Source organism: Phalacrocorax carbo, chromosome 5 (genome assembly GCF_963921805.1).
Source record: "Phalacrocorax carbo chromosome 5, bPhaCar2.1, whole genome shotgun sequence".
NCBI classification, from domain to species: Eukaryota; Metazoa; Chordata; class Aves; order Suliformes; family Phalacrocoracidae; genus Phalacrocorax; species Phalacrocorax carbo.
The window spans coordinates 5,171,229-5,197,111 of record NC_087517.1 but is presented as its reverse complement, the minus strand read 5'-3'; the positions used below and the strand labels follow the sequence as shown (position 1 = coordinate 5,197,111).

Genomic DNA, 25,883 nt, shown 5'->3' with positions numbered 1-25,883 from the left:
TGTAATTCTTATGGGTTATGCAGGAATTTAGCAAGTGACCTGGTGCCCATAATGATTTAGGGAAAGTTAAGAAGTGTTTCCTTTGACTTGCAGGGACAGCGGGTCACAGGGGTACTTCTTTCTTTCTTTGACCAGTACCTGGGCCTTTGGAAGTAGGTTTCCCAGACCCTGTGGGTGGCCAAACAGTGGACAAAGTGATTTTTTTCCTTTGATGGGATGGTCATAAATAATTAAGATAACCTTAAGTATCTCATTTTTGGAGACTTGTTTTGAGCAGTGCAGCAGACTCACTCTCTCTAAAGTCGAATGAGCTCTTGTCCCCAGTAAAACACCATCATTTCTTAAAAGAGACCAGCATCTGCAGTACTCTCTATTTTCCCTTTTTCTGAGAATGTGAGACAAATCTGGTAGCTCATATGCCACTTAATAGTAACTGTTCACAAATGTAATTTTTTTTAAATTGATGACCACCACAGATCAACGATATATAGTAAATCTCCAACTTAAAAGGACTGGCAAGATTCCCAGCTAGCATAAATCAGGGGAGCTCCACTGACAACCTCGCTGACTTCAGTCAGCTGAGGACCTGGCCCACTTACTGTAAAAGTGTCGTGGCATTATTTGGAGCCCAGTCTGGGACCAGCATCATTTTAGTGTCTGACTCAATATGTCTGACTGTACAGACTGAGCAGCTAGATGTAGTCACCTTTCAGAGATTGGCCCTTTCCAACCACATCCCTCTCCCCTCTGAAAAATCACTGCTCTGGTGGTGCCTACTGTTCTGTCCCTCTGTCTGTACACTCCTCCTTTATTTTGCCTTTTCGTTCTCTTTCCCCCTTTTCTCTCCTAACATTCAGACACAAAGAAAACAAACAACTTGATACAAAACTCTGGTAATCCAGCCATTCAGATCCAGATGTAGCAGACTCAACTCTGCTCCTGGAAGGCACTGAATTACAGACATATAGTTCATATTTCTAAAAACTTGAGCATTACACCCTTGTACCATCTCCTCTCGTGTCAGAAGCTGAGCTTCTCCCCAAGAAATGGGAGTATTAGCCATGCCCTTCCCTGGTTTTTTAATAAAAAACACTGAAGTATGAGTTCCTTCCAAGTGTGGCCACATCTCATCCATGTACACCAAAACCAGTTAAACAATGACATTCTCAGTGAGGATGTGGCTTTAGTGATTTTGTTTTAATTGTTTCTTTTCCAGAAGTATTGTCTCCCATAGACTAGATTTCTGCAGCTCAGAATTAGTGGCTTTGCTGCAGCCTGCGAGAGCTACTCAAAAAAAAGTAGCTCTGTCAGGCTCAGGGAAAACTTGAAGCTCACCAGAACAAGCAATTTATTGCAGCTGTAATCATCATTTTATTTTATACAACTTGCGAATGTCCATTCCCTCCTCTTCTGGTGTCTCATTTTATATCCATGTGCAAAGCTGTCACACACCCCACCATTTTAAATAGAAAGTTTAATGCGCAGATATCAGGGATGTGTAATGTAAACCATACCACCAAACATATTATGAATATATTGCTCTTCTTAAAAATGCTTGTTGGTTTTTCATACTACAGTATTGACTAACTGTCTGTGTTTGATGTATGGTTTACCAGCCTGATGTAGACTTATGGTTAGAGCTTAACTTGTTAGTTCTGCTTTTGCAGCCAATTCAGAATAACTACAGATGCCCCAAGATATTAAAATTGACTGCTCAAATGGACTCAGTGTGGGAGTTTCATTGGTTTTAAATTGATAACAGCTGAAAGAGTGAATGATTAAAGCTGTATATGGGCATAGTATGCAGCTCCTTTGTACAAGCTCTTGTGAACAGAATCCACTGTATGGGAATTGCCTTTGTTCTAATAAAAGATATTTCTGAACAATTGTTAGTTTAAATTTTTAGATGATGAAACAAGAACATTTCAGGAGCCTATAGAGGAAATAATTCCTGAGAAACTGGAATAACTCTGAGAAGATAAAGTGGATTTCTATTCAGAGGGGAGCATTTAAAGTTAAGTAGCATTCCATAAGGTGGTAATTGTGTCTATTTCCCAGGCATTTGAGTTAAATAAGCTGGATAGGAAACATAAACTGTCATAACAGGAGGTTAGGAGTGTTGTGTACATCTTTTTTTTTTTTTTTTCAAGTCATAAAGAAAAAAGTTTTGAAGGGCCTTATCACAAATAAATCAAACAAAGGCTTTTTTGCTTCTTTTATCCCTTTGGGAGCAGTTCTTATTTTCTGAAAAAATGTCCTGGGTAGTTTCCCCTTAAACTAGTTTTAAAATACGTATACACACCTATAAAAGAACAAGAAAAATAATACTTTAATCTTAGTTACACATAACTCTAGTTTACAAAAGTTAGTAATTTGCCATTCCTATAACTCCTTGTTTTCAAAACGCGGCACAAACAAATCTTAACTGAGTTTTCCTCAACTCTCCCGGTGACCGCCAAGAGTGTAAATATGGCAGTGTAACTACTGCCATTCCCCTGTTCATGTACAGAAACTGATCCAGCAAAAAAATCAATTGACTGGAGAGAGTCATGGAGTTTGCAGTGCAGGAACGCCCAGAATTCAGAGTATTGGAGTCACTCATGTGATCGTGTACTTACAAATACTCATGAATTTCTAGAAGGGGGAAAAAAATCCAAAGCGGTGTTGTGTCGTCGTTTTACCATAGCCTCTATTGATGCCCCGTCACTATTAATGATGACTTGCTGTCCCTTCCAGTCAGGACAAAAACCCAGGGTGCCTATTTTCTAAAGAAGAGGTCTTCTAAAGCCTAACTGCAAGATTCAGAACGTGGCTATATCCATATACTGAAAGGTTTATAACATGAGGTTAAACATTTTGCTGAAGATACAGAATCTGCACCCAGAAAAGAAGTATTGGACTAGGTGAGAACTGCAAAACAATTTCCAGATTTTTCAAAATTTCCTGCCAGGAATACCAAGTATTCTGCACTCATAGAGGGGTTTGAAAGAGTAGCTGCAAAATAATCCTGGAAGCTGGTTATAAAGTGGTTATAATAGAGAAGAGAAGCTGCTGAACACCCATGCGTTAGTTTTGCTTCAGTTCTTCATGTATTCCCATCTAAACACAGTGCAGTTCTTTCCCTGTTTTGCTTCTGAAATTGTTTATGAGTGTCTTTGTCCACCAAATAAGATACATTTGTACTTCTTTTTAACATAATTTACATGGGAGACCATTCCATATTATGCAAAGAATTTGACAGGTCTTTGCTAAAATTTTAAAAAACAATTAAGATGTCAAAAGAGGAAGTGCTAGTACATTTTAATCATAAATCTCTGTATATATAATTACCACTGAAGGCAGCTATAAATGTTTTATGAAGAAAATGTAACCAGACTGTGCTTTGTCAGAAACATAACCCCAAAACATGTAACAGACTGTTCGTTAATGCTTAACGCCACACATGCACACAACCTTCTTCAGTGTAGTTCTGTGAACCCAGTCCTCCATCCCTTCTGCAGCCGAAACTCCGACTAACTTAAATTCAGGCTTTGATGTACTCTACCAGAATGCAGATCACATGCATTGGGAGGTGCTGGAATAAACTTCCCTGATACACATCACGAAGTCCAAACTACCCCATCCACCTGATTGTTCCCTGCTCTGGGGTATTAAGTGAGAAAAGGCAATCGAGTTGCTCTTGAAATCTAAGCTTAGTAAGGAATCGTAGTGACTGATGATAGGAAAGTGAAGCTTCTTGCAAAGCGAAAAAAAACCCAAATGGCTTTTGGCCTGTTAGAAAAAGGTGTGCAGCTTGGAGGAAGAAGCATTCCAACCGATTCTGGTGGAAGATGGTGGGACTGACTACGGAGGAAATGTCCCGTGCCACGGGAGCTGTAAAGGACAGCAGGAGCTCCTGCTGTTCTGCGAATGAGCGTGTTTGTCGGGCTTGGTCTGCAGAGCCCAGGCTTGTGCTAGCACCCATCAGATATCTATAAAAAAATTTTGAAAGCCTCTACCCCAATTTCCAAACTGTAGTACTCTGTTGAAATGTTCTATGGAGACTGTCTCTTTGGATAAATGATGATAGTATGCTCCTATTGTTTGAGCATTTAACTGGCTCCTATTGACCAGTTTCTCTCATCTCTTTGATTCATTTTGATTCTAGCTGACAACATCCCCATTACTGATTGCTCTTTTCATAATTTCTCAAACTTACAGAGTGGCAATGAGGTGGAGGAAGCTGATTAGTAATCTGAGTTTAACCTGCTTATATAAATATGAATTAAGATCAACATTCAGAGTTGATCAAAACTTTGAAAATGTAAAACCCAAAAAGTAGCGTTACTTAATTAATTGCTTATTGATCAAGGAAACAACACAAATCACAAATTAAAACTGAATTAAAACTCATCAAATGACATCTAGTACCTTTTGTTTTTTAAACAAATGACAAAAAAACCCAACCTCCTGTAGAGATGAGACGAAGCTGTACTAAGTCCTAATGATACAAAACACTGAAGCCCTTGCCACCCTCGTGTTGCTTTATGACAAGAGTGAAACCTGCTATGCGTGGCAGAGACAGCCTACCTGACAATATGAGTTTCAAGGTTGGACCATCGGTTACTATCATGCAGAATTTTGGCTTCAGCAAGATATGGAGTTGTATCTCTAGAATTGCCTTTACTTTTTTATGGCAGGTCCAAGCAAAATCCGGAGACCTCCAAGCATCAGAAAGGTTAAGGTCAAGGTGTAAATGGCAATTGAAACTTGAACCCAGGGGGAAATATCCAGGTACTATGGGCAGCAGATATTAAGAAATTTAGTTTACTGGCAGAAGTTAACAACCACTAGGAGTCAAAAAGGATTTGTTTCCAACTTTGTCTGTCCATCTTCGATAGCTCAGTTTTTAATTAATATGTAAGCTCAGAAGACAGAACAATCCCACTGCTAATAATATGCCTTAATGTATTTTCCTCTTTTTTTCCAAATGCAGATCAAATTTTTGGCTCCCATTTGCACTTGGTTTGTGAGCACGAGAAATCTACAGTCCCCCAGTTCGTAAGACTGTGTATCAAAGCAGTTGAAAGAAGAGGTGAGTACCTTAATATCTAACACTAATTTTTTCTCTATTAGCAATCATAACTCTAAACTTATCACTCTGCTCGAATTGCCGGGGTAGGCACGCAGTTCATTTTATAATATAGTTATGAACTGAACTATATCACATGCTGTATCTTCATTTTTTTTATGTGATAAGACACTAATAGAACCCATTCATGCTGATTATTCCTTATATTTTGTTTGACATGTTGTTGTTGTTTTAGTCTTTCTCTGGGTAAGCAAATGTTAAACATCAATAAAATGTCAGTAACTTTCATTCTGAAGTCTCTGGTGAGCATAATGCCAATACTTTTTCCTAAGCCCTGAATTGTATTCAACCAAAACAAATGTTAATCTAGTGTGACTGTATTGTTTTAAATGCATGCAGGTGTCTAATTTTTACAGTTATTTTAAAAAGCCATAATATTGGAGTCAGTGTTCATCCTCATTAAAAGTTTTGATTAATTTAATAAGTAGGATTTTCATGGGATAAAAAGACATGCTCAACACCGTTGCCTGCCTTCCTTTCTTCAGAGTGTATCTTCTCTCACTGAAGGTCATTTTCTTTGGAAGGTACATGCGGTAGATGCAGAATCTTAAAATGTATTGTATAAAAATGTGAGGCTTCATCACCATCTGTTACAAGTTTACAACTTGTTCCAGGGATCTGGGGAAACATATATCTTGCAAAAGATAGAAAATTTATTTTCAGAATAAGGCTGGGTGAACCCATTGTCACTGCCATATACTGGAGTCTCAGAACAAGAGAACCAATGAAAAATAAAAGGATACTTAGACCGTTAACCACAAAGGAAAAAAGCTATTTTAATTCCATCATTGTTACCTGGGTTTATAGTGAAAGGTGCAATAAAACTACCCTGGAGTTTCAAACTCTGGGAAATTCATGCTTTAATTATACAGCAAAGAGAGCACTGGGATATTATTATTCCCAGAATGATTGGCAGGAAGTCAGAGACTAACAAACTGGAGATCGTTCGGTAGGGGGAGATAGTAGCATTGGTTTTTTTGGAGGAAGGCTGGAGGCTGGATAAAGAAAGAGACAAAGAAAGGGGAGAAATGTGTGAAGTGACTATTAATAGAGGAGGAATTGTGAGGAGAAATTCAGAACATGAAAAGGAAAGGCAGAGATTAGATTATAAGAATGCCATGCCATGCAGAACATGTCTAATTGTTCGGTTATGATCTTAGCACAGGTTCTCCAAAGGATGCACTAGATACTTCGTAGATGTTTTGTGGTATCTGACCGGTTGTCCAGGAGAATTGAGGCCAGAGGTCTCTGCACTGCTGAACTGTAGAAAAATCTAAGAAACCTAATTAGGTGTTTATTGTCTGTGTGATTATCAGAGAAATGTTCATGGATGAAAATTAAAATATCCCTGTTCCTTCAAAGGACTTCATCCTTCGGAGTATTGCATTACTGTTCTTGTTCAAACTTGCTGTGACTTAGGGAAGTCTACCGCTTTTAGTTAGTCTAATATGTAAATAAAAGCTAATCATATGGCATGAGATAAAAATTTCATTTTATCACTGTATTTATGAGTTTATATTTGATATACAGTTTTTTTCTATTATCATTTTCATGGATTAAAATGCTTGCATTTACTCACATTCTATTTACTCAAAGTGTTGTTTTTACTAAGTTCTGGCATAAACTATCTCAGGACAGCAGTAATTTATGTGAAGCTAAGTCCAATGTTTATGCAAGCTTCTGATGACATTTTATACCGGGGTTGGTATTAGGAAGCAGTATGTGGAGGTGCCAAGTCTCCCGGCATGGCTGAGACTCAACAGATCTGAAGCCCTCCTCTTAATGGCCAGATATGCCTCCAGCCAAGATACTCAACTGCAGAGTCATGGGAAATACTTATGTACCAATTATGGGAAAGGCACATTTAATGAAAACTGTATGTTTACTTTCATAGTCTTAGGAAGATGGCCTAGATACTCAGTACAGCTGGCATATTGGCTGTTGTAGAAAAGCTTTTTTTTCCTATTTAGAAAATATAGCATCTACGTACTGTAACTGTACCAAAAATGTTCCTTGTGTGCTTCATTTAAGATAAAGGATTATTAGGAAAAAAGACCTGAGGACACTAACCCTAACTGTTACTTATGAAACAGTCATAATGTGCTGAACGGATGTGTTCTTATTTATCAGCTCATGGATTTAACTATTCTTTACCTATTGATTATCTATTTGGTTTTCTCTTTATTTTTAAAACATCTTTTCTGTGCACAGAAAGTCTAGCAGTGATCTGAATAAACCATATTAATTAGTACATTTTCCTGTGTACATGAGGTTACATACAATAGCCAAGTGCAGTAATATTCTCCCACAGATTAAAAATGTAGAGAGTGTCATTAAGTGTTGGCAACATTTTCTGTTTAGTTACACTATTTTAAAATTAATTTCTGCTTTGAAATCAAAGGATTTATTCTGAAATTATTTTGCTGCAACTTAGATCAGGTTTTGGTTATTTATCCCCTAGGCTACTGTTTGCTTATTCACCATTTCAGGACAGAGGTGCTTTATAAGATTTAGCCTAAAAATTCTCACACCATAATGCATATTTATCTATCTGACAAGGATTCACTTGTTCAAGAGCAAATTCTATTTTTTCCAGCCTCTTTTGCTATTTGTAGTTATTGAAATAGGACCGGGAGGCAGAAGGTCTTTCTACATTTACTCAGCCATCTTGCAGAGATGGTAGTAAGAGTTTTTTAATAAAGAGTCTCAATAAAAATGTGCCTAATCTTGCAAATTTGCAAGGCAATTGTCACATTACTTCTCTCTTTTTTTTTTAAGCAAGCTCAGTTTTTCTTCATTCTTCCTGTATTATTTACTCTTTTAGAATTTTTTAGGAACTCCTTGTCCTGCGTATTTATCTGTACAGACCTGTGCCACCAAAGTCAATAGTATCTAGGCAAAGAGCACTGAATCCTCAGTATCCAATGCAATAGCCTAAATAGAAAAAAAACCCCATGCATCTGATGTGACCTGGTGAAGATAAGAGAATAATTCTGAACCATGCAATGATCAGGTTGAAGAAATACCGTGGCTATTCAAAGATTTCTGACATTTCTCAGCTTTCTACTTTCTGAGGGACTTGGAGGGAAACCCTTTCACAGAACAGTGTATTCCTTGTTTTTTCTGGGTAGTCTTTTACTTTGCCATCAACATCTACCTCGGGCTTTTCTGGGGCTATCTGCTGACCTGCCTTTTTCAACCTGTTTTCCATGCTTTTTCTTCTCCCCAGAAAGTGTCTGATAGGTATCCCTGACCATGAGCTGAGCAACGCAGCAAGGAAAGCCTGGGACAATCCTCCCAGTGTACTATAACTCACGTGCTGTGCACTCCTGCCAAGGGTGGGGCCCGTTGCAAGATATTTGGTGTTTCTAGGCCAGATATTATTTCCAGGCATTTCTTGAGTCACCTATTTATTTTGTTATCCACGACCCTTTAAAAGTGCTGGCTGGGTTTTTTTGCATTTTTTTATTTTTTAATATGTGAAAGGCATGAGTAGAACGCATTAAAAAAAATACAGATAACAGTCTGCATTGTACCTAAACAAAATGCCATCTAGTACGTCCTATACTCAAGTTTTATCATGTAAAAATAGTCTGATATTAAACTCTTTTCCAGGGATGATCATTTGTCTGTGTGTCTAATGACAGAGTAAATGAACACGCCGAGCAGTCAGCATCCTAAACCTACCGAGGGTATCCAGTGTAGTTTAGGTTTTGTAAGGAAATACAGTACTAATGCTCCAGAGAAATATAATTTAACTTTCATCTCTCTTTTGAAACATCTTTCATTTTCTCCCTCCGTCCCCAAACCCGAGTTAGTGTTCTCAGATCAGCCTAAACGACATTGCAGGCAGTAAAGCTGATGATTGCAGGTACCGTTTCCCTCCTAAACTGGACATTGCAGACATTGTTTTCTGTTGCTTTTCTTGGAGCACAGGATGCTCTGACAGGAATGATACACAAAATTACATATTTGATTCAATGCCTAAAAGCCACCCTGGGATCCATAACCTTGCTTAAAGATTTAAGAAAGACCTTTAGTCCACTTCTGAGAAGGTTCTTAGCTTAGAAAACTTTATCTCTCAACTTTACTTCTTAGCAGCTGTTATGTTTTTTTGCTGTCGTTTGTTTGACAGGATCCAGTTATAGGTTCCGATGTCTGTTTAAAGAAACAGGGAGGTTGTTGGCTTTAAAATTCCCTTACTGCTTGTGTGTTCAACATTTTCCCAGGCTTTTCTACATAGTTTGCCAAGTAAAGGGACTGACCTTTTGTAGCAAACACTTTTTCATTTCTAAATGCTCACTTTGATTTTTGTCCCATTTTATGCTCATTCCAAACTGTTTACAACCCACTAAAAATGACTGTGAATTATATGTTTGTGTAATGGATTCCTTTTGTGGTCAGAGTGGAATGTTTACTTTGAACAATTAGTTATCTTTGGGCAGATTATAGTGACCTGAAAAAAGAATGGCTAAAATTATTATAGTACCTTAACTATTTCCTTTTGTTATCTTCTCTGTTTGTTCAATGTGTTATTTACTGGGTTTCATTGCTCTGAGCCCCAGTGAACAAATCATGTTAAACAAGAGCCACAACCAAAAATCCCTGAGCATAGGGCTCTTGTTTTGGGGGGCTGATCTGCTGGGGTAAGACAGGGTACGCTAGGGAGGCTTCAGAAGTCACTGTTAGGCTGGGTGTGCAATTTCAAGAAGACATGGTTTTCAGAGAAGTTTTTCTGGCTTGCTCTCTGAAAATCAGATTTCTGAAAGGCGTCCAAAGTTTGACACCCCAAAGCACCTGAAATCAAGTCTCAGTTTGGCTTTAATATCCATAGCTGTGATTTGATTATGCATAATATCATTGCAGAAACACACACACAAAGTCTCATACTGCAGAATATTCAGCGTTTAAGGAAGAAAATCTCTTTATGGGCAAAGATAAAGTACCTTATGGGATGTAGTAAAGAATACAGTCATCCCAATGAAGAGAAATGAAGATAAAAATGGTATTTTAAACTACCTCACCTCCCAGATGCCATGCTGCCCTGTGACAGAAGGTTGTGTCCTTTTCATCAGTTTTATCTCTTACTCTAAAAGCTAAAGTGCAGCTAAAAGCACTTTAAAACCAATTTATTAAAAAAAAAAAAAGAAAAAAAAAGAAAAAGAAAGTGATATTTCATTACCTTCTAAATCATATACCGCTTAAAAGGTAGTCAGTATTCTGGTAGGAAGTTTACATAGAGGAGAGTTCACTTATCTTAAGGAGTTAAGCAAAGAGGAAATGAGTTTTAAAAATATAAAGCATTGTGAATATATTTATATAGCTAGGAAAAAATGAGTTTTTAAAACAGTTTAGTGCTATCTCATTTTTCTAACAGAAGAAAAGACGGCAAAAGGATTGGAAAAAAAAAAGAATAAAATCCCGAACACCTCCTAAAGCTGATGACTCCCATGCTGGGATCACTAACTTGGGTTTGGTGTAGTTAGGAGATTTTACGAGCGCAGTGAAGATGGCAGAAGGCATGAGGCCTGTGCAGCCAAGATATGTATTAATAGCCACTATATAAAACCTCTAGCAACTTACATCCCTATATGTATTGTAATCCTCCATATTATTAGACTTTTATTCAGCGACATGCTCCTCTGGGGTGTATTTAGCTTAAGTGATATTTTTTATGTAGTTGGTTCTGAAAAATGCTTCAGTCCCATTCCTGAGGACCTGAAGAAGGCAGTTGGAAAGTACAGGGTAGTTTTGCCAGAGTATGCTCACCACCATCTCTGAGCTTCCATTAAATGTACAGTGTTCCTGGGCTACTTCCCAGCACAATCAGACCAAACCCATCAGCCGGTGGCATAAAGGATTTGTTCTGGCAACGTTTCCTTGAGAAGAAGGGAAACCTCAGGAGACCGACCTATCCTGTGCACAGGGTAGCTTTATATTTCTGTCTGAGTGCAAGATAATTCTCCAACTGCACTCGGCTCCTGAATAACCACTGAAAAGTGTTTTATTTGTATTCTCTCTGTCGTATCTTTTAGCATATTTCTATCCTCAGTGCAAGAATCTGGTCATGAACATCAGTTTTTTTCCTACAAGATCATTCACTGATTTTCATTACTTATTGTCCTCTGGAAAGGTATTTTCCAACCTTTTTTTTTTCCTTCTCCCAGGCCTACACATGCTTCCTTGCTTACTCTGATATAATTTTACATACTGTTTCCAGTGGCTTTAGAATTCAGTACCCTGAAAGTACAGAGATCATATTGCTCCACCAAATGATCTGAGCTCCCAGTTCTGCTAATTTTGTACTGTTCATTCTTTCCCACTTTGGGATAATCTATTATGCTTGGATCCAGGCACGCACTAAAAGCTAATACTTCCATGAAGAATGTGCAATTTGTACTGTTTAGCTTGTGATGAGATTCCTGAAGTCTTTTATGATTCTCTCTTGTTCCAAGGAGGCTTCTGCTCCCAACTTTTATATGCGCTGAATGTAAGGAAAGAAAAAAAAAAGAGGAAACGAAACAAACTGATAGGAAAAAAAAATTACACATGCACAAAAATATCCAGCAGTTCAGCAGATAAAGCCTTTTTCCTGGGAATTCTAGTGGGCTGAAGAAAACTGTTTCTGAGGGCATTGAACTATGTTTACTTTAAAGTGGCCAACAAGCATAAACTTAAACCTAGAGATGAATGCAAAATAGAACAACAAATTTCTGAGAAAAGCCCTTGCAAGTTTGTGATTTAAAATGTTTCAGGCTTTTTTTTTTTTTTTTTAAAATTCTTCTTGTGAGTAGAAATTAAGAGTGGTTGAATTTAGTGCAAACATATTGGCAAGCTTTCCTCAACCATTTCTGTCTTCAGGCTCAGGCAATCCCGCTACAGCCACCTTTCTTAGAGTAAGAGCCAGTTAATAGCGTTGTGCAAGGTCCAAGTCAGAATTGGCTCTGAAGGGTATTCACTCTGGGGCCTCGGTGTCTGCTAGAAAGCCACATTCTGAGTTAGAAAAAAATATCAAGAAGTGTCAACAGGAAACATCACGGAAGGGCATGCAAGACAAATTAGAGAAAAGGAGACAACAGCAGGGGGGAAAAAAAAAGCAAAAAAGCCTTGCAATGACAATGCACAAAAGAGGGAGTAAATATATATTTTAAAAATTTGAAAGCAGAGATGGTAAGCTAGTTAGAAGAAGAAAGAGCCGTAAAAAAGGCAGGCATTTGAATCAGTTGCCGTCTTTGTCATAGTTACCTGATACCTGTTTCATTGATTAATCTGTTCCGGAGAAATGTATCCATTCCTATGAAGAAAAGGGGGATTCATATTTTAAACCTTGCCAGTAACAACAAGCAGACACGCAGTGTGCACCAGAGTAACATTTACAATGCCTGGGCCAAATTCATGCCTTGTGTAATTTTATTGCTTTTACTGGAATTACACCAGAGATGAGTTTGGCCTTTTGCCTTTTTCTAGCATTGTATAATATATCTATTAGTGAACGTGTAGAAGGAAACAGGATATTTTGTCTTCAGAATTTTCCATAAAATCTTTTTCGATAGGCTTAATAAATAAAATAAACCACTTAACCTGGGAAATAAAAAAGAATCAAACAACATTTTCTCGATATTAAAATAATGTTAATATACTTTGTAAATCAAGTAGCTGACATTTGTACATGCTGAAACACAAAAGTCTAGAGAAATTTAAAGCCAGTTGACTCTCTCTGGTGCTTACTCTGTGCCAAAGAGAAAATGAAGGTCCTGACGTACCCCCTGGTCAGAGTCAGATTCAGGGAAGCTCACACATGAGGGTATCCACCTCCTAGCCATGAAAAAGATAAAAGGATAGACACAAAACCCCCGCTTTTTTTCCTCCTGAATAAACTGAGGATATGAGGCACTATGCCCTAGTGTAGTGCACATGCCATCACAGACAAGGGGCTGGCAGTATTTCCACTGTAAACCCCATTTAGTCAGACTTCACAGCTCAGCCATTAATAGAACACTTTGGGCTAACACTTGACAAAATGAGTCTTGGCCTAGAGGAGATGTTCACACACACACAAAAAAACCCCAAAACTTAAGTCCATTAAGTTCCTTTAGGGGTGAAAAGAGATGTAGTTCTAGTTTCAGATTCTTCCAACCACCCTGTTGCTTAAAAACTGAAGTTCTGGTTTTAAAATAAAATTATGAAGGCATAGTTCCACAATGTGGACTAATTGCTTTTCCTGTGGAAAAAAAAATTAAATTACTACAACTCCACTATGCTTTTTTCAAAAAAGTTTTACAGCGATAAAAGAAAACGCATAAAAAACCCTTTTGCTGTCTGTATGCAACACTATGGGGTCAGTTTAAAAAACCCTGTCTCCTTTTTCTGCCTGCGATTCAACGGAGCAAATAACTGCAGTTATATTTTATTACTTCAATTATTTGCTGTAGCAGCTTGTGTTACATCAATGTTTTAACCATATAATATAGCAGATTGATACCTAAGTGAGAGAAATTGTACCAACAGAAAGCTTCAGGAGCAAAGCAGAGGGCAAAGTAAGAGGGCAACTTAAACAGGAGGCTTTGTGTTAAGGAATTCACTTCTTTAAGAGAAGATTCTTTAGCTCATTTTACTCCCCTGAATTTATGAAACTGATATTATTAGCAATCTAGTAACTGAATTGTCCCTAAATTGGCTAGTGCATGATAAGCCCCCATGGAATTAACAAGTCTTTTAAAGACCTCCAGTTGCATATTTGCTTAGCAGATTGTTTTATTATAATCAGGATCCTCACAGATCATGGATGTAATTATATAGCAAACCAACTTCTTTTTGTCTTCACACAGACAAACAATGCTCCCTGGTTTGGGAGGAATGACATATATGTAAATGAGAGCAAAATGTGACCATTTTGTTTCATAACACAACAGAACCGTATCACTGGGAGCCTGAGTAGCTCCAGCCAGCCTGATCCAGCTCTCTCTTCATGATTCCTTCATGCACCTTTTTTTCTGGTGTCACAGATGATGCATTTCAAATAACTGAAATTCTTGTGAAACAGATATTGGTATTAGAAACTGCTTTCTGTGGTTTATTCTACTTTGTAACAGTTATTCCCTTCTATAGGTTTTCTCCTTCTATAATTTCTGCTTTACTGATACCAGCCTCTGCCCACCAAAACAGATGGACACTTCTCTTAGGGACCTGAGTAGATCAGTTTTGTGGTCAACCATTGTTTCTTACATTTAAGGAAATGCCTCAGTGTTCTGATGGATCAGGGCCTTGAACGTTATATGTTTGAATCAGAAATATAAACATCCAGATTTTCTCTCAGGATGTAAAAACAAAGAACAAGAACTTGTTCAGTTGCCCAGGTTATCGGCTATTTACAGGTAATACTGAGGTTCTTAAAATCACTGTGGACCTCTGAAACCAAGGGTACGGTAATGGGTCGTCTCTGAGATGTCTTCACTCAGAAAATAAGCAAGTCCTCAAAAGACAGAAAGAGGCTATTCCATGGCTCTTCCCCCCATCTTCCCAGGAAAAGTTTCCCCCAATATTTCAAACCATATGTTTAGATTTGTCACTCCTGAACTGACATGGTGTTACGTGACATAACACACCAAAGAAGCTGCCACCAAACGGCTTCCCTGTGCCAGCAGTAACCACACAATGGTGTTGGAGGTACCACAACTTTTTGTTTACTTAGAAATGAAATAATTTTGATGAGTGTATGGTATCAGTTAGCAAGTGATGAGTTCTTTATGGCAATACTGCTCATGTTGACTTAAATGGAAAATGGATCAGCTCCGAAACCTTTAATAAGAGAAGGTTCTTAGTGTACTTGTAGTGATGCCCTCTGGAGCCACTAGAATTAAAAAATCTGTCGGTAAACTTCGTAGAAACTTTCTTTCATGGTTGTCTAACTCATATGATTGAGATTAAAGTGAACAAAATCTTGGCACATAGTTTGGCAGCCGAGAAGCATTCCTCTGTGTGTAGATGTGTGTGTGTGTGAGACAGAGAGGCAGAGGAGGAAATTTAGCAGCCACTCGTTTGGTGTTAAATTATCAGGTGTTACATATTTTTAATAAACCTTAGTAGAAAGATAAGATACATCCTCTTCTAATGAAAACTGCTTTCATTTAGTCTGTAAACTTAACTTTGAACAAGCTGAGCTTTTGCTCTAACCACTGAAAACAAAATCATTCAAATTCACCAGCCCAGTGAAACCCTAAGCCAGACTTGAGCCCAAAGAGGAAGGTGGAGGATGCTAGAAGGGTGCTCTTTCGGTAGTCAGGTTTTCCTAGTTTACCACTCAAGGAGAGGAGGTCACCAATGGCTGTATTTAATGCCCCAATCTCTGACCTGCAGGACTAGCCTCACGGCAGTGGCTACTCTCTGGTCACAAGCAGCACCGACCCAGCGACAGAGCTCTTTGCACAGGAGCGCTTCTACCATCACTGAGCAAAGACGTGATTCTCTTTAGGTACTTTGCAAACAGCCATGATATATTGATGTTTGAAAAGTATCAGAATTTGCACACTAGAAGTTGTTCACAATGGTTTCTTTTATTATCTCTCTTTCGGCTGCATTTTTGTATTCTGATCTGCCGTACATTAAAAGCACAAAGAGCAGGGCTTACAGTAAGAGTTTGTGTTAGAAACTTTGCAACTGTCTTGGATGTCTCTATAGTAGATGTCATTAATAATTACTGGAATTTTCACCAAAGAAGGAAATTAGATATGGAAAACACTGCATGCCAGCTTCGCTTTTCCAAGCCTTCAGAAATACCAGCGGGTCTGTGTGAACCCTAGTAAAAGGGATGATATTGGATTTCTACCTTCCTTACATCATTCCATGTCACAGTCAGCATTAAGATTCAAAGGCAATGATTCAAATCAAAATTCTTCCTATCGCTTCAAATTTTAAAATCATTATCTTGCATAAAAATACCAAATTATACTGATATTTATGTATTCACTTCATCCAAAACTCAGCTAGTAGATATCCACTGCTTTTTATTGCCAGCAAGTAGGATTTTTCTTATCAGAAGTCAGTATATTTCTGTATTTCTTGCATATATCAGTAATGTTTCTGTTATATTATTTGTATTTCCTTGTGGTTTGTTTTTTTTTTTCATATTTCAAAGTAGAAAGCAATCTGTTCCATTTCAGACTATACTTAAACAGCCTCTTTTCAGGACTTCCTCAACAATTAATACACAAGTTTTGTGCTATGTATACTACATAGCAGGGTATGTAGTATACCCTGGTATGCATGTCAGACCATAAAATGAAAACTATGGAGTTGCTTCTGTCAAAGTAATGAAGTATGCACTAGTCTTTTAGTTTTTAGCACTCCTTGTAACCTAGTTCAGGGTTTTTATGGTTTCTGTAGATATCTTGACTACATTTTCTGCTGAAAGTTGCTTTGGTGATGGTTCAGATTTTGCCCAAATTAAATGGAGGAGGGAAAAAAGCTTTTAAGTTACCTGAATTTGCTTAGGGACAGTAAATGTAGTGGGAATGACAGGAAAAATAATATATATATATATAACTGCAGAGTCCTGCAGCTAAGAAGGCAAAAAAAGTGGAAAAATATCTAAGGGCAATAGCTTTGTGTCCTATTAAAATTAGTATCTCCATTTTTTCACATGGTACTGCTTTATGTCACTGTTTCATAACACTAAATATGACTTCTGCAAAAACAAGAACATTTTGCTCATTTTTGTCACACAAAAGAAGGTGTAAGAGCATTCAGTGGAGTCCCATAGTTTTAATCATTATTGTGGCTTTAAATGTGTGCAATGTACACTGGGAAAGATATTATTAAAGTAAAAGTTATCTACGTGTATGCATATACACACACGCATTTATATCACATTTATATGTTAGACAGACATGCAATGCTGAGAATTCAGTAAGTTGGTGTTAGCTGCGTATATACTTATCTTACAAGACAGCCTGAGTTTTCCACACAGGCATGGACTCTAACACCCAAAGGTGTCTGATAGTGTGCCTTAGACTAAAGAATCTAATTTTTAAATGTTTTCTCCCACTTAAAGATAAAAAGCAAATACAAAGATAGATGCCTCCAATACGATACGAGTGGGCAAAGTCCGTTACCAACTGCACGAGAGCCCGAACTCCATTTTTAGAGCAGGGTTCTGCACATTCCTCCTGTCAGAAATCCAGAACCAAGCTGGTCTAATTTCTAACTGTAAGAAACAGATCCAGCCTTCTGTGTTATGCAACGGAAGAAGTACTATCAAATGCCTTGCTGATAGTTCTTTAACCGTTGTTGAACTATAACAGATAAGCTCTATGTTTGCATCCACTGCTCAGCAATGCACAGCAGCTGTGGGGAGTGGCCACAGAAGGTTAGGCAGGACCCTTTCCTGAAGTCAAGATAGATAACCGTGAGACATTGAAGCCTGAACAGAGCGTAGCTTCAGGCTGTCAGAAAAAAAAAAATGGATCTGCCATAAAGAAGAGTATTGGGTTTATCTGGACTCCTCAGCTATCTCTAAAAAGCCAAGGAATGATGGAAGAAGCAGTCCCGTGACTTTGAATTTCCATCCTAAATATCCCTATTCCATCCTAAATTTCCTATCCCAGTCACTGTCATTAAAGAGAAACAAACAAAACCAAAACCCAAACTCTTTGCCAAGCAAAGGCACCACAGTCCAGAAAATGCAAACTCCTTACCCATTTTGGCTGAAGATTATGTGTGCCCCAATGCACAGTTCTTCTGCTTCCAACCGTTAAATGTCCACCAAGCAGCAGTACGAGTCAGGATGGGGAGGTGACATTACTGAGGTCTAATTTAATCTCTCACTATTGTGTAAGACGGGAAAAGATTTGTCCCTACTGTGCACTAAATTCTCTTTAAAATCAGCATTGGGAGTAAGGGATGTTTGGAGAATTGTATCTGTCCCTTAGCTTTTAACCGCAGTTCAGTGGACCTGCCTGAAAGTCCTATGTAGTCCTAAGTGGAGAGTCAGACCCCCCAAGGTGCAGTTTCCCTTAGAGTTCTGATGTTGCTCAAAAAACACAGGCATGATGTTGGTGATGATGGATCCCCAAATGAGGCACAGTTTAACCAAAGTGGGAGGATTTAGCAAAATGCATAAATTTCTTGTATGCTACTGTCTGTAACAGGCGATCTTCAGCCAGTTTAGTGAGCATAAGTTACAGCTGGCTTTTGCTGGAATAGTTTATGTTCTTGACCCTCCTCAGTTGTATAGCCAATAGGGAGTTGTCAGGCTACATGTGTTTTTAAACTTCTTTCAGCTAAATCAGAAATCCAAAAGCAAAATACAGCTCTCAGCAGTATCATGTGGAGCTGTGACACTCCCTGGAGGGCTCGGGGTCCATAAACCAATGAATGGATTACAATGAGGCATAAATGTAGTATTTTCATCCATGACAGATATAATCTTGAGCCTGTATTTTTCATGTTACTTAACTCTTTCAGAACGTGATGTGTGACAGAAAATGTCTTATAATGCACATTGCAGTAAATATCAGTCAAGTATGCTTTATTGCTGAGCTCTACATGTTTCCAGAAGTTAACAGGCACAGCTGGGATATAAGAAATGGCAATGTTGTATATATTTCTTGAACATACAAAATACCTTGTCTCTCTTCTCCCCCACCCTCCACATTACATCCCCAGCTGTTCTGATCATGTCACACAGTGGATGAGTTCTTCCATCATCAGCTTCTCCAAAAATGATAACCTTTATTCAGGCTTTCATCCTCCCCAAAATAAACTGCATTATCAGCATTGTCATCACATTCAAATTAGACCATCACAGCGTATGTTGCGTGGCAGAGAATAATAGAAATAGTAACTGATGGAAGGTGATAAACTGCCTGTTGGGAGCTGTACCTAGCAGAAAATACTCAGTGCTATTATTTAACATCTATTCATTTTCCTACAAGTGACTCAAATCACTCTACCTGAAATTCCCTTCTGCCAGTCACCATAGTGTCATACGCCACAACGCCAGACAGGTGGGAATTGGAAGGCACACATCCATGGAGACATGAAGCTGATTATATCCCAGGAGAGTTGCTGGTGATGGACCATTCAGCTTTTGAAGATTCCTAATATTCCTGAAAGACCTTTGGTCAAGCAGGGAAAAAACCAAATATTCTTCGTAAAGTAGCAGAGAACCATGGAAACCTATTTTATTTCAGATAAATTAAGCATTGGTCAGAATGGACCTACTAACCCATACATGAGAAGCAGTAACTGCAGCAAATGAGACCAAATAGGAGTGGTGAAGGAGGTATTAAAAGAGAAAACAAACAAACAAACAAACAAGAAATAAACATTCACAAAATTAAATACTAATGTGTTGCAGAGAGAGAATGGCTATTTCCAAACCTTTGGTAATTTCAGATATTATACTGTGTTGCATAAAGCAAGACAATGTTATTTCCTTTTAAACTGCCATTCCAGTTAAGCCAGTGAGCTGATGTGTGTACTTGAGGACTGTATTTGGTAGGGATTTTTCTCCTTTAGCATAAACCTTGTTGATTTAAAAGTGAACAAAGATGAATCAGGTGGTAAATGTATTCATGTAATCATTTTCATTAATAAGCTGTTATAAATAATAGAGGGAAGGCTTTAAGTGTATAATTCTCTGTAGCACAATTGAGATTTTTCCACATCTTCAGCAGTAAGTTAATTAGAATCACCTGCATTTTCTTGGGCGGACACCAAATGGATTGCAAACAAAAACAGATTAAAATAGCTGTAGCTCATGGCATACAGATGACAAGATTCACAAAGAGGACAATCAGGCAATGAAAACCTCCTCTTTTTCAAACATTTTTAAAGGAAATTCAGCTCTTGTGAGTCGCTGTAAAAAGACGTTTGTAAGTGTTTTGCTGAAAGACTAGAATGGCTTTGTTTCTGATCCCATGATGAGTGAAAGAAATGTTTAAGAAAGATCACTTTACAGAGAGATTCAGACTGAAATGTGATGACTGTGATTCAAGCCAAGCCAAAAATTACAGCTCAGAATTAAAGGGGATGGACGTGGCTTGGGAATCCATTTTCCCACATTCCTGAATCTCAATCATCCCAGCCAATGTTTAAAAGAAAATACAGTGGAAAGCAATGAGGTCACTTTGTTTAGCTGCAAGAAGCGGGACTATCAGAATGGCAAAAGTATATACTGGAGGTAATGGCGAAATTACAGTGAACACGCTGCATGTTCGATGGTTTCATTCAAAAAAACCAGCTTCAAAGCTTAGTTTTGTTTCTTGTTACAGGGAGCCTTCTGAGTAAGTCTTGTTGTTCCTGGGGCTTTTAAACCATAAACTTCTTGAATGTCAAAGACAGCTCGACACAATAGAGAAGACGATGAAGGCATGGCAAGCTTGATTTAGGCATTAAACAGCAGCCCTGCATAGCAGTGAACTGTGTGCTAGTTTAAATTGCACTTGCTTTGTGCTGTCGCTACCCTTATTTATTTGTATATAAATATCTAAGTGGAAATTCTACCATCAAGTGATATGAAACAGAATAAAATATATCATCCATCATATTCACTTGTTACTTATTCTCAGTATGTAATGCTCATATTCAGTGTTGTAATTGCTTCCATTAAACAGTTTCTACAGGGTCTTGAAAACAATAAGATCTTAGTCAAGCTTTTCTCCTTTCATTGCATCTTGAAGTTATTACCACAAGAAAAAATGAGATTCTTTTTTTATGTAGGAATGCCCCTCATCTTCTTGATATTATTGCAGCCAAACATAGAATTATTTCTTGTTAGCTAATTTCCTAAAGAGATTCACCAAAACTCATGTCAGACACCTCCTATAGGGTAATTTCTTAGCTTGTTAAGAACTAGTACAATTTCTCCTCTCCTTCCTTTCCCCCACTATCTCTGCTTTTACTAAATTCTGATGCAGTGTTGCATTTCTACTAACAATAGAATAACAAAAGTCTTCTTCATGCTACCTTGAATTAGGGCTTGTCTGTCACAAGTCCTGCAACAGGGCAGAGCTGGTCATCAGCCCAATACCTGCAAATCACGTGAAAAGTACTGATGGAGAGGACATCTCTCCATCCTCACTTTAATATGAAGCAACAAAGCATATATTTTATGTTTCATTTTATTCACTTCAATATCAAGTACAGTGCTCTACCGGAGATCCTAGTTGTAGCACATGAAGAGGTGCAAACCCTTCCCTGCTTCTGTTTGATACTCTTCTTTCTATAATTCAAGGGTTCACATTGTCCCCTTTGCTATAGCACTGAACTGAGAGATCATGTTCAGCTAATTATTTAAAACAAACTTCAAGCCCTTCGTAATGTACATCCAGAGTGTTGGATGTACCCGGTGTTTCTCCGCAGAAAAGCTTATTTTACCCGACTGTGACCATCTAAGGTAGCCGTTCAGACATTCCGCAACTTTACCTGTCCTTATCGTCACTTAATATCTCCCTGATCTCTGTGTCATCTGCTTACTTTGCCAACAGAGATTTTTCTTCTCATTGTCCACATCTCTGATAAAGGTATTAGATGGCACTGGACTGAGAGCTCCACTCTTGAGAGCTCTGCCAGTTATGGCCTTGTTAACGGATATCTCCCATTAACTACCATATTTTGAGGTCTGTCATTGAGCCAGTTTTTAATCCATGTGATATATGCCCGGTTAATTTCATAAAATGCAAGTGCTTTAATCAAAATGTCATGTGGTACTAAGTCAAAAGCCTCATGGAAAGCCAAACATACTATTTCAACACCACAGCCTTTATCAACCAGACCTGTCAAAAATCCAATCCTATCAAAAAATGCAACAACTTTCCTAGACAAGACCCTGATTTCCATGAAACCATGCTGGTTGGGATTAATTATATTTTGCTAAGAATTATTTGTTCATAGAGTCCTGAACTAATTATTTAAGTAGACTGTCTGGGACTGAGGTCAGTCTAGCCAGTCTCCAAGCGCATCCCTCTTACGGCTTTTACAATATCAGAATAACCTTTCTGCCACTGTTCCCAGCCTTAGTCATTTCTGAGTAGTTCTCTAATTTTATTTGCAAATGAGAGACACATGTGTATCATGAGCACCAATAAATGAAAGCTGATTTTTTTTTTCACAACAGTGATTGCCTCTTTGTCCTTCAGATTGACTTCCAATATCATCCACTGCTGGGTCTCCTAGGTTTGTTTGTCCTCGTCTGTCTGGTAGAGCTATGTAACATGACGTTTGTATGGCACCCACTTCCATGGTAGTTGAGTACCTTCTCTGGCCTGGGGATGGGACTTGTTTTCCTATCAGATGTTAGCTGTGATGTTGTTTTAAGCCTCACGAATGTGATCCTTTGAGGGGAGGAGTACAAGAAGTGGGTAGTTCTGACAACTGAAGCATCAGGTTTGTTCCAGCAGAGCAGAGCAAATCCTGGTGTCACCCTCTGGCCCTGCTCGGGGAGTTTTAAGGCATCCCTAACCCTACACCAAAAGGCAACACTGAAAACCATGCTGAGTGCAGACAGTCTTATGTTCAAAAGGAGCTGGTGCTCATTTCAACCTGACCTGCGTACCAAGCTTCCTGGTTCAAGTACCTTCAGCTCACACCACCCCTGCACTGCACATTTTACATCCATATGTCCCTTGTTTGCTGTTAATGCCTTAGTGTTCATTTTCTCTCTGTGGTGTAACTCCAATTTGTTTCGTCGTTCTCGTCATTTTCACCTCTGATTTCAGTGGTGTCAGACAAAAACTATTTTTTTTTTCTCCCACACTCACCTGAAACTCCAGGTACCTTTTGGAACCCTTTCCAGATACAGTACTTTTAATGGATTTTAATGTGTCAGATTTATTCTTTGCTACTTTTCGTAATTTTCCTTCTACTGGCATACAAATATTGATCCTTTTGTGAAACTTCTGTTGCACATTGTTCTGTGGTGTTTTTCTCATCGGACACATTATCTCGACATTGGTGCATTTGCTGCATTCACGCATTTCTGCTTCTTTAAATGACTTCATGCCTCACTTTTGTGCCCTTAGTAAACTTTTAAAAAATTGTTTATAAATCAGATATTTATGGTAAGATGCATATGAAAACACGAGGAAAGAATTATAGTTTTAGGGAGAACATACCCTGATAATGACCTCTCAAATATTTGTAAAGATAGCCCTGGGCATCTGAGCCCACAAAATAGTTTATAATACAACAGCTTGATTACATAATGATACTTTAGTTTTAAAACGTATGATCTTTCTGTTTATGGGAAGGCATAATAGGCTCCTTTGAAATACAATATTTTTGCCCTGAACATAACTGATTTTAAATGAAAGGACTAACTAAAGAATGCCTTTCTTCAAGTTTGTACTTCACTTTGTTGTTGAATCCAGCACGATGGTTTCTTTTACAAAACTCCTACCAGGCCTGTGGACCACACCTATTTCAGGATACATTAATTGCGAAAGTTTCATGGGTTTCTGTGCAGGAATTACCTAGCATCATTTAAAATGGTATGTTTCAAGTCCTAAATCTTGTTAAAAAACAGAGAGAGAAATTTCTGTATACCACCCCCCCTTCTCCCTGCACATAGAGAATTTCCTTTTACATTCAGTTTGAAGATATTGTCAAACATAGGTTAACCTCAGGCAGAATGCAATGTGATTTGGGAGAGGGATTTGTTCTATGCAACAGAAAAGAATTAATGAGAACATTTCATTCAGGGCGGCTCATACAGCGTCAGGACTACCTCAACCGATATCAAAATCTAGTATTTTAACATGTGTGTTTGGATAAATATATCACCTAAGCTCTACTTTTTTCCTGTGTTTTTAATGTTTCTCTGCAATACCTGGTTCCAGCTCAGACTGCTATCGGAGCTGACGCTGACCTGCACGCATGTTATTTCCATTTTGCCTAGGAGCAGGAGTGCAAGAAATGTTCTTAAATAAGTGTTCTTCTAGCATCTCTGTGCAGTTATGCAGAGTGAATATAATGTTCATTATTGTTCAAGAATCTCAACCACGCCAGACTTTGGTTGCCTTTTAACTTTCTCATCAGGAGTACCTGTATAATTTTTTAAATGAAAATAGTTAAAATTTGCCTATAGTTTGGCAGCTAAATTGATATATTCTTGAGTAAGTCCTTTTCCTATGTTTCTTATACCAGTACAAAATTTAGGGGAGAAACACTGAAGTCGTTACGATGGATTTGGCTATCTTTTCTGATTGTGGATCCATCCTGTTCTCAGGTTCCTCATTAAAACAAACAGAAACAGAGTTGGAGATTGGGATATAAAGCAAATAAAATACTTGTTCTCCTCTAGGGCAAAATCCAGTGATTCTTCCCTGATAAACTCCACTCCAAAACACAAGAAGGTCACCCTATAGTGAACAACAATTGGACTTTATTACAATGAACATTTTTTTCGGAAACATTCTTTACCACTATACTTAAATGCCAGCACCAGATAGGAAACTCTGCAAGGCTTTTGTTTCATCTTGTTCCCTAAGTATTTATAGCCTGCCATGAAGAAACCCTGACAGCAGTGCAGTGATGTTTTTATTCTTGATAGAGGTGCCCTTAAAAGTGAATTTGTTTTGAAAATTGTTCATAGAGTGAGCATATTAGGACTATAAAGACATATTTCTCTCTTTCTTGCTCTCTCTTTCTCTTTTGTGCCTAATTAGATTTCCAAAATAAGTTGTTAACAATCCAGCTAAGATGATGTGGTTGTGAAAAGGATGTCCAAATCCACCAATTTTCATTGGTTTGGTTTGGCTTAACTTTCAAAGTTCTTGGAGCAGAAAGTTGATGGCACGTGAACACTATAATTGGCTTGATATTCTTGGAATTTTTTTATTTTATTTTATTTTTTTCTCTCTGCCATATTGTATAGTGTCCAACTGAAATGCTACTCAGTCCTCGTTTCTGGACCGAAGTAAATTTGTAACAATAATAATGCACTTGTTTACTCCAGATCATTTTGTAAGATGTAATAACCTCCAATTTACAACATAGTTTGTCATTTTCACTCAATCTGGATAATTTATGTAGGTTCCAAATTGATGCTATTAACGTGAGACGTGGCTATTTCACCCAGAGACGTGTATTGCTTTCACTTCCATATACCCAAAAAGGTTAAAAACTGAATTGAGTTAGATCCAAACAAAAGTTAACATTCTCTTTTGGGGCTTGCTTGTTTGTTTGTTTGTTTTATTTTTCCTCTTTACTTTCTGGTTTAGACTTCAATTTACATGATGCAATTCTTAATCCCTTACCACAGGAGTCCCACATTCCTACGCTGGGAATTACTCTTGCTCTCTCACTCTCCCCTTACTAAAACAGAACGAGACTCTTCAGATTTAGGATAGAATTGCATTGCTTAAACATTTTAGTAATTTCCATTTGCTCATATGTTATATATCCAGTAGATGGATAACTTCCAAGTGTTCTTGATTACCAAATCCTTTTTGATTTCTCTTAAATAAACTTTTTCTTTATCCCTCTGTAACCAAAGGGGATTTTCCTGAAATGAATCATCACTCTCAGTATTATGTTGCAGGACACCCACAGGTGCAGGGTAGAAAATTGTCTAATAAAAGTTATGATATGGAATTATTATGCATTTTTAAAATAGATTTTTTAAAATGTAAACCAAATCAGGGTGTTCCTAGCAGGACAGACATGAAAAAAGAACTGTCTTTTGTAGGGAGGGAAAACAAACACGCAAACAAACAAAAGACTTTATTTGGTTTCAGTCTGCATCAAAAGGAAA

At 37.9% G+C, this 25,883-nt stretch overlaps 1 protein-coding gene across 16 annotated transcripts in view; it reads left to right on the top strand.

Annotated features, from left to right (window-relative positions):
- ARHGAP15 (Rho GTPase activating protein 15) overlaps positions 1-25,883 on the top strand; it is a 345,294-nt gene that overhangs the window by 212,170 nt on the left and 107,241 nt on the right. For all 16 annotated transcript variants that reach the window (XM_064451021.1, XM_064451016.1, XM_064451019.1 and 13 more), the window contains one exon: positions 4,976-5,074. In XM_064451021.1, coding sequence (XP_064307091.1) covers positions 4,976-5,074 — 99 coding nt within the window. The remainder of the gene's footprint in view (positions 1-4,975; positions 5,075-25,883) is intronic.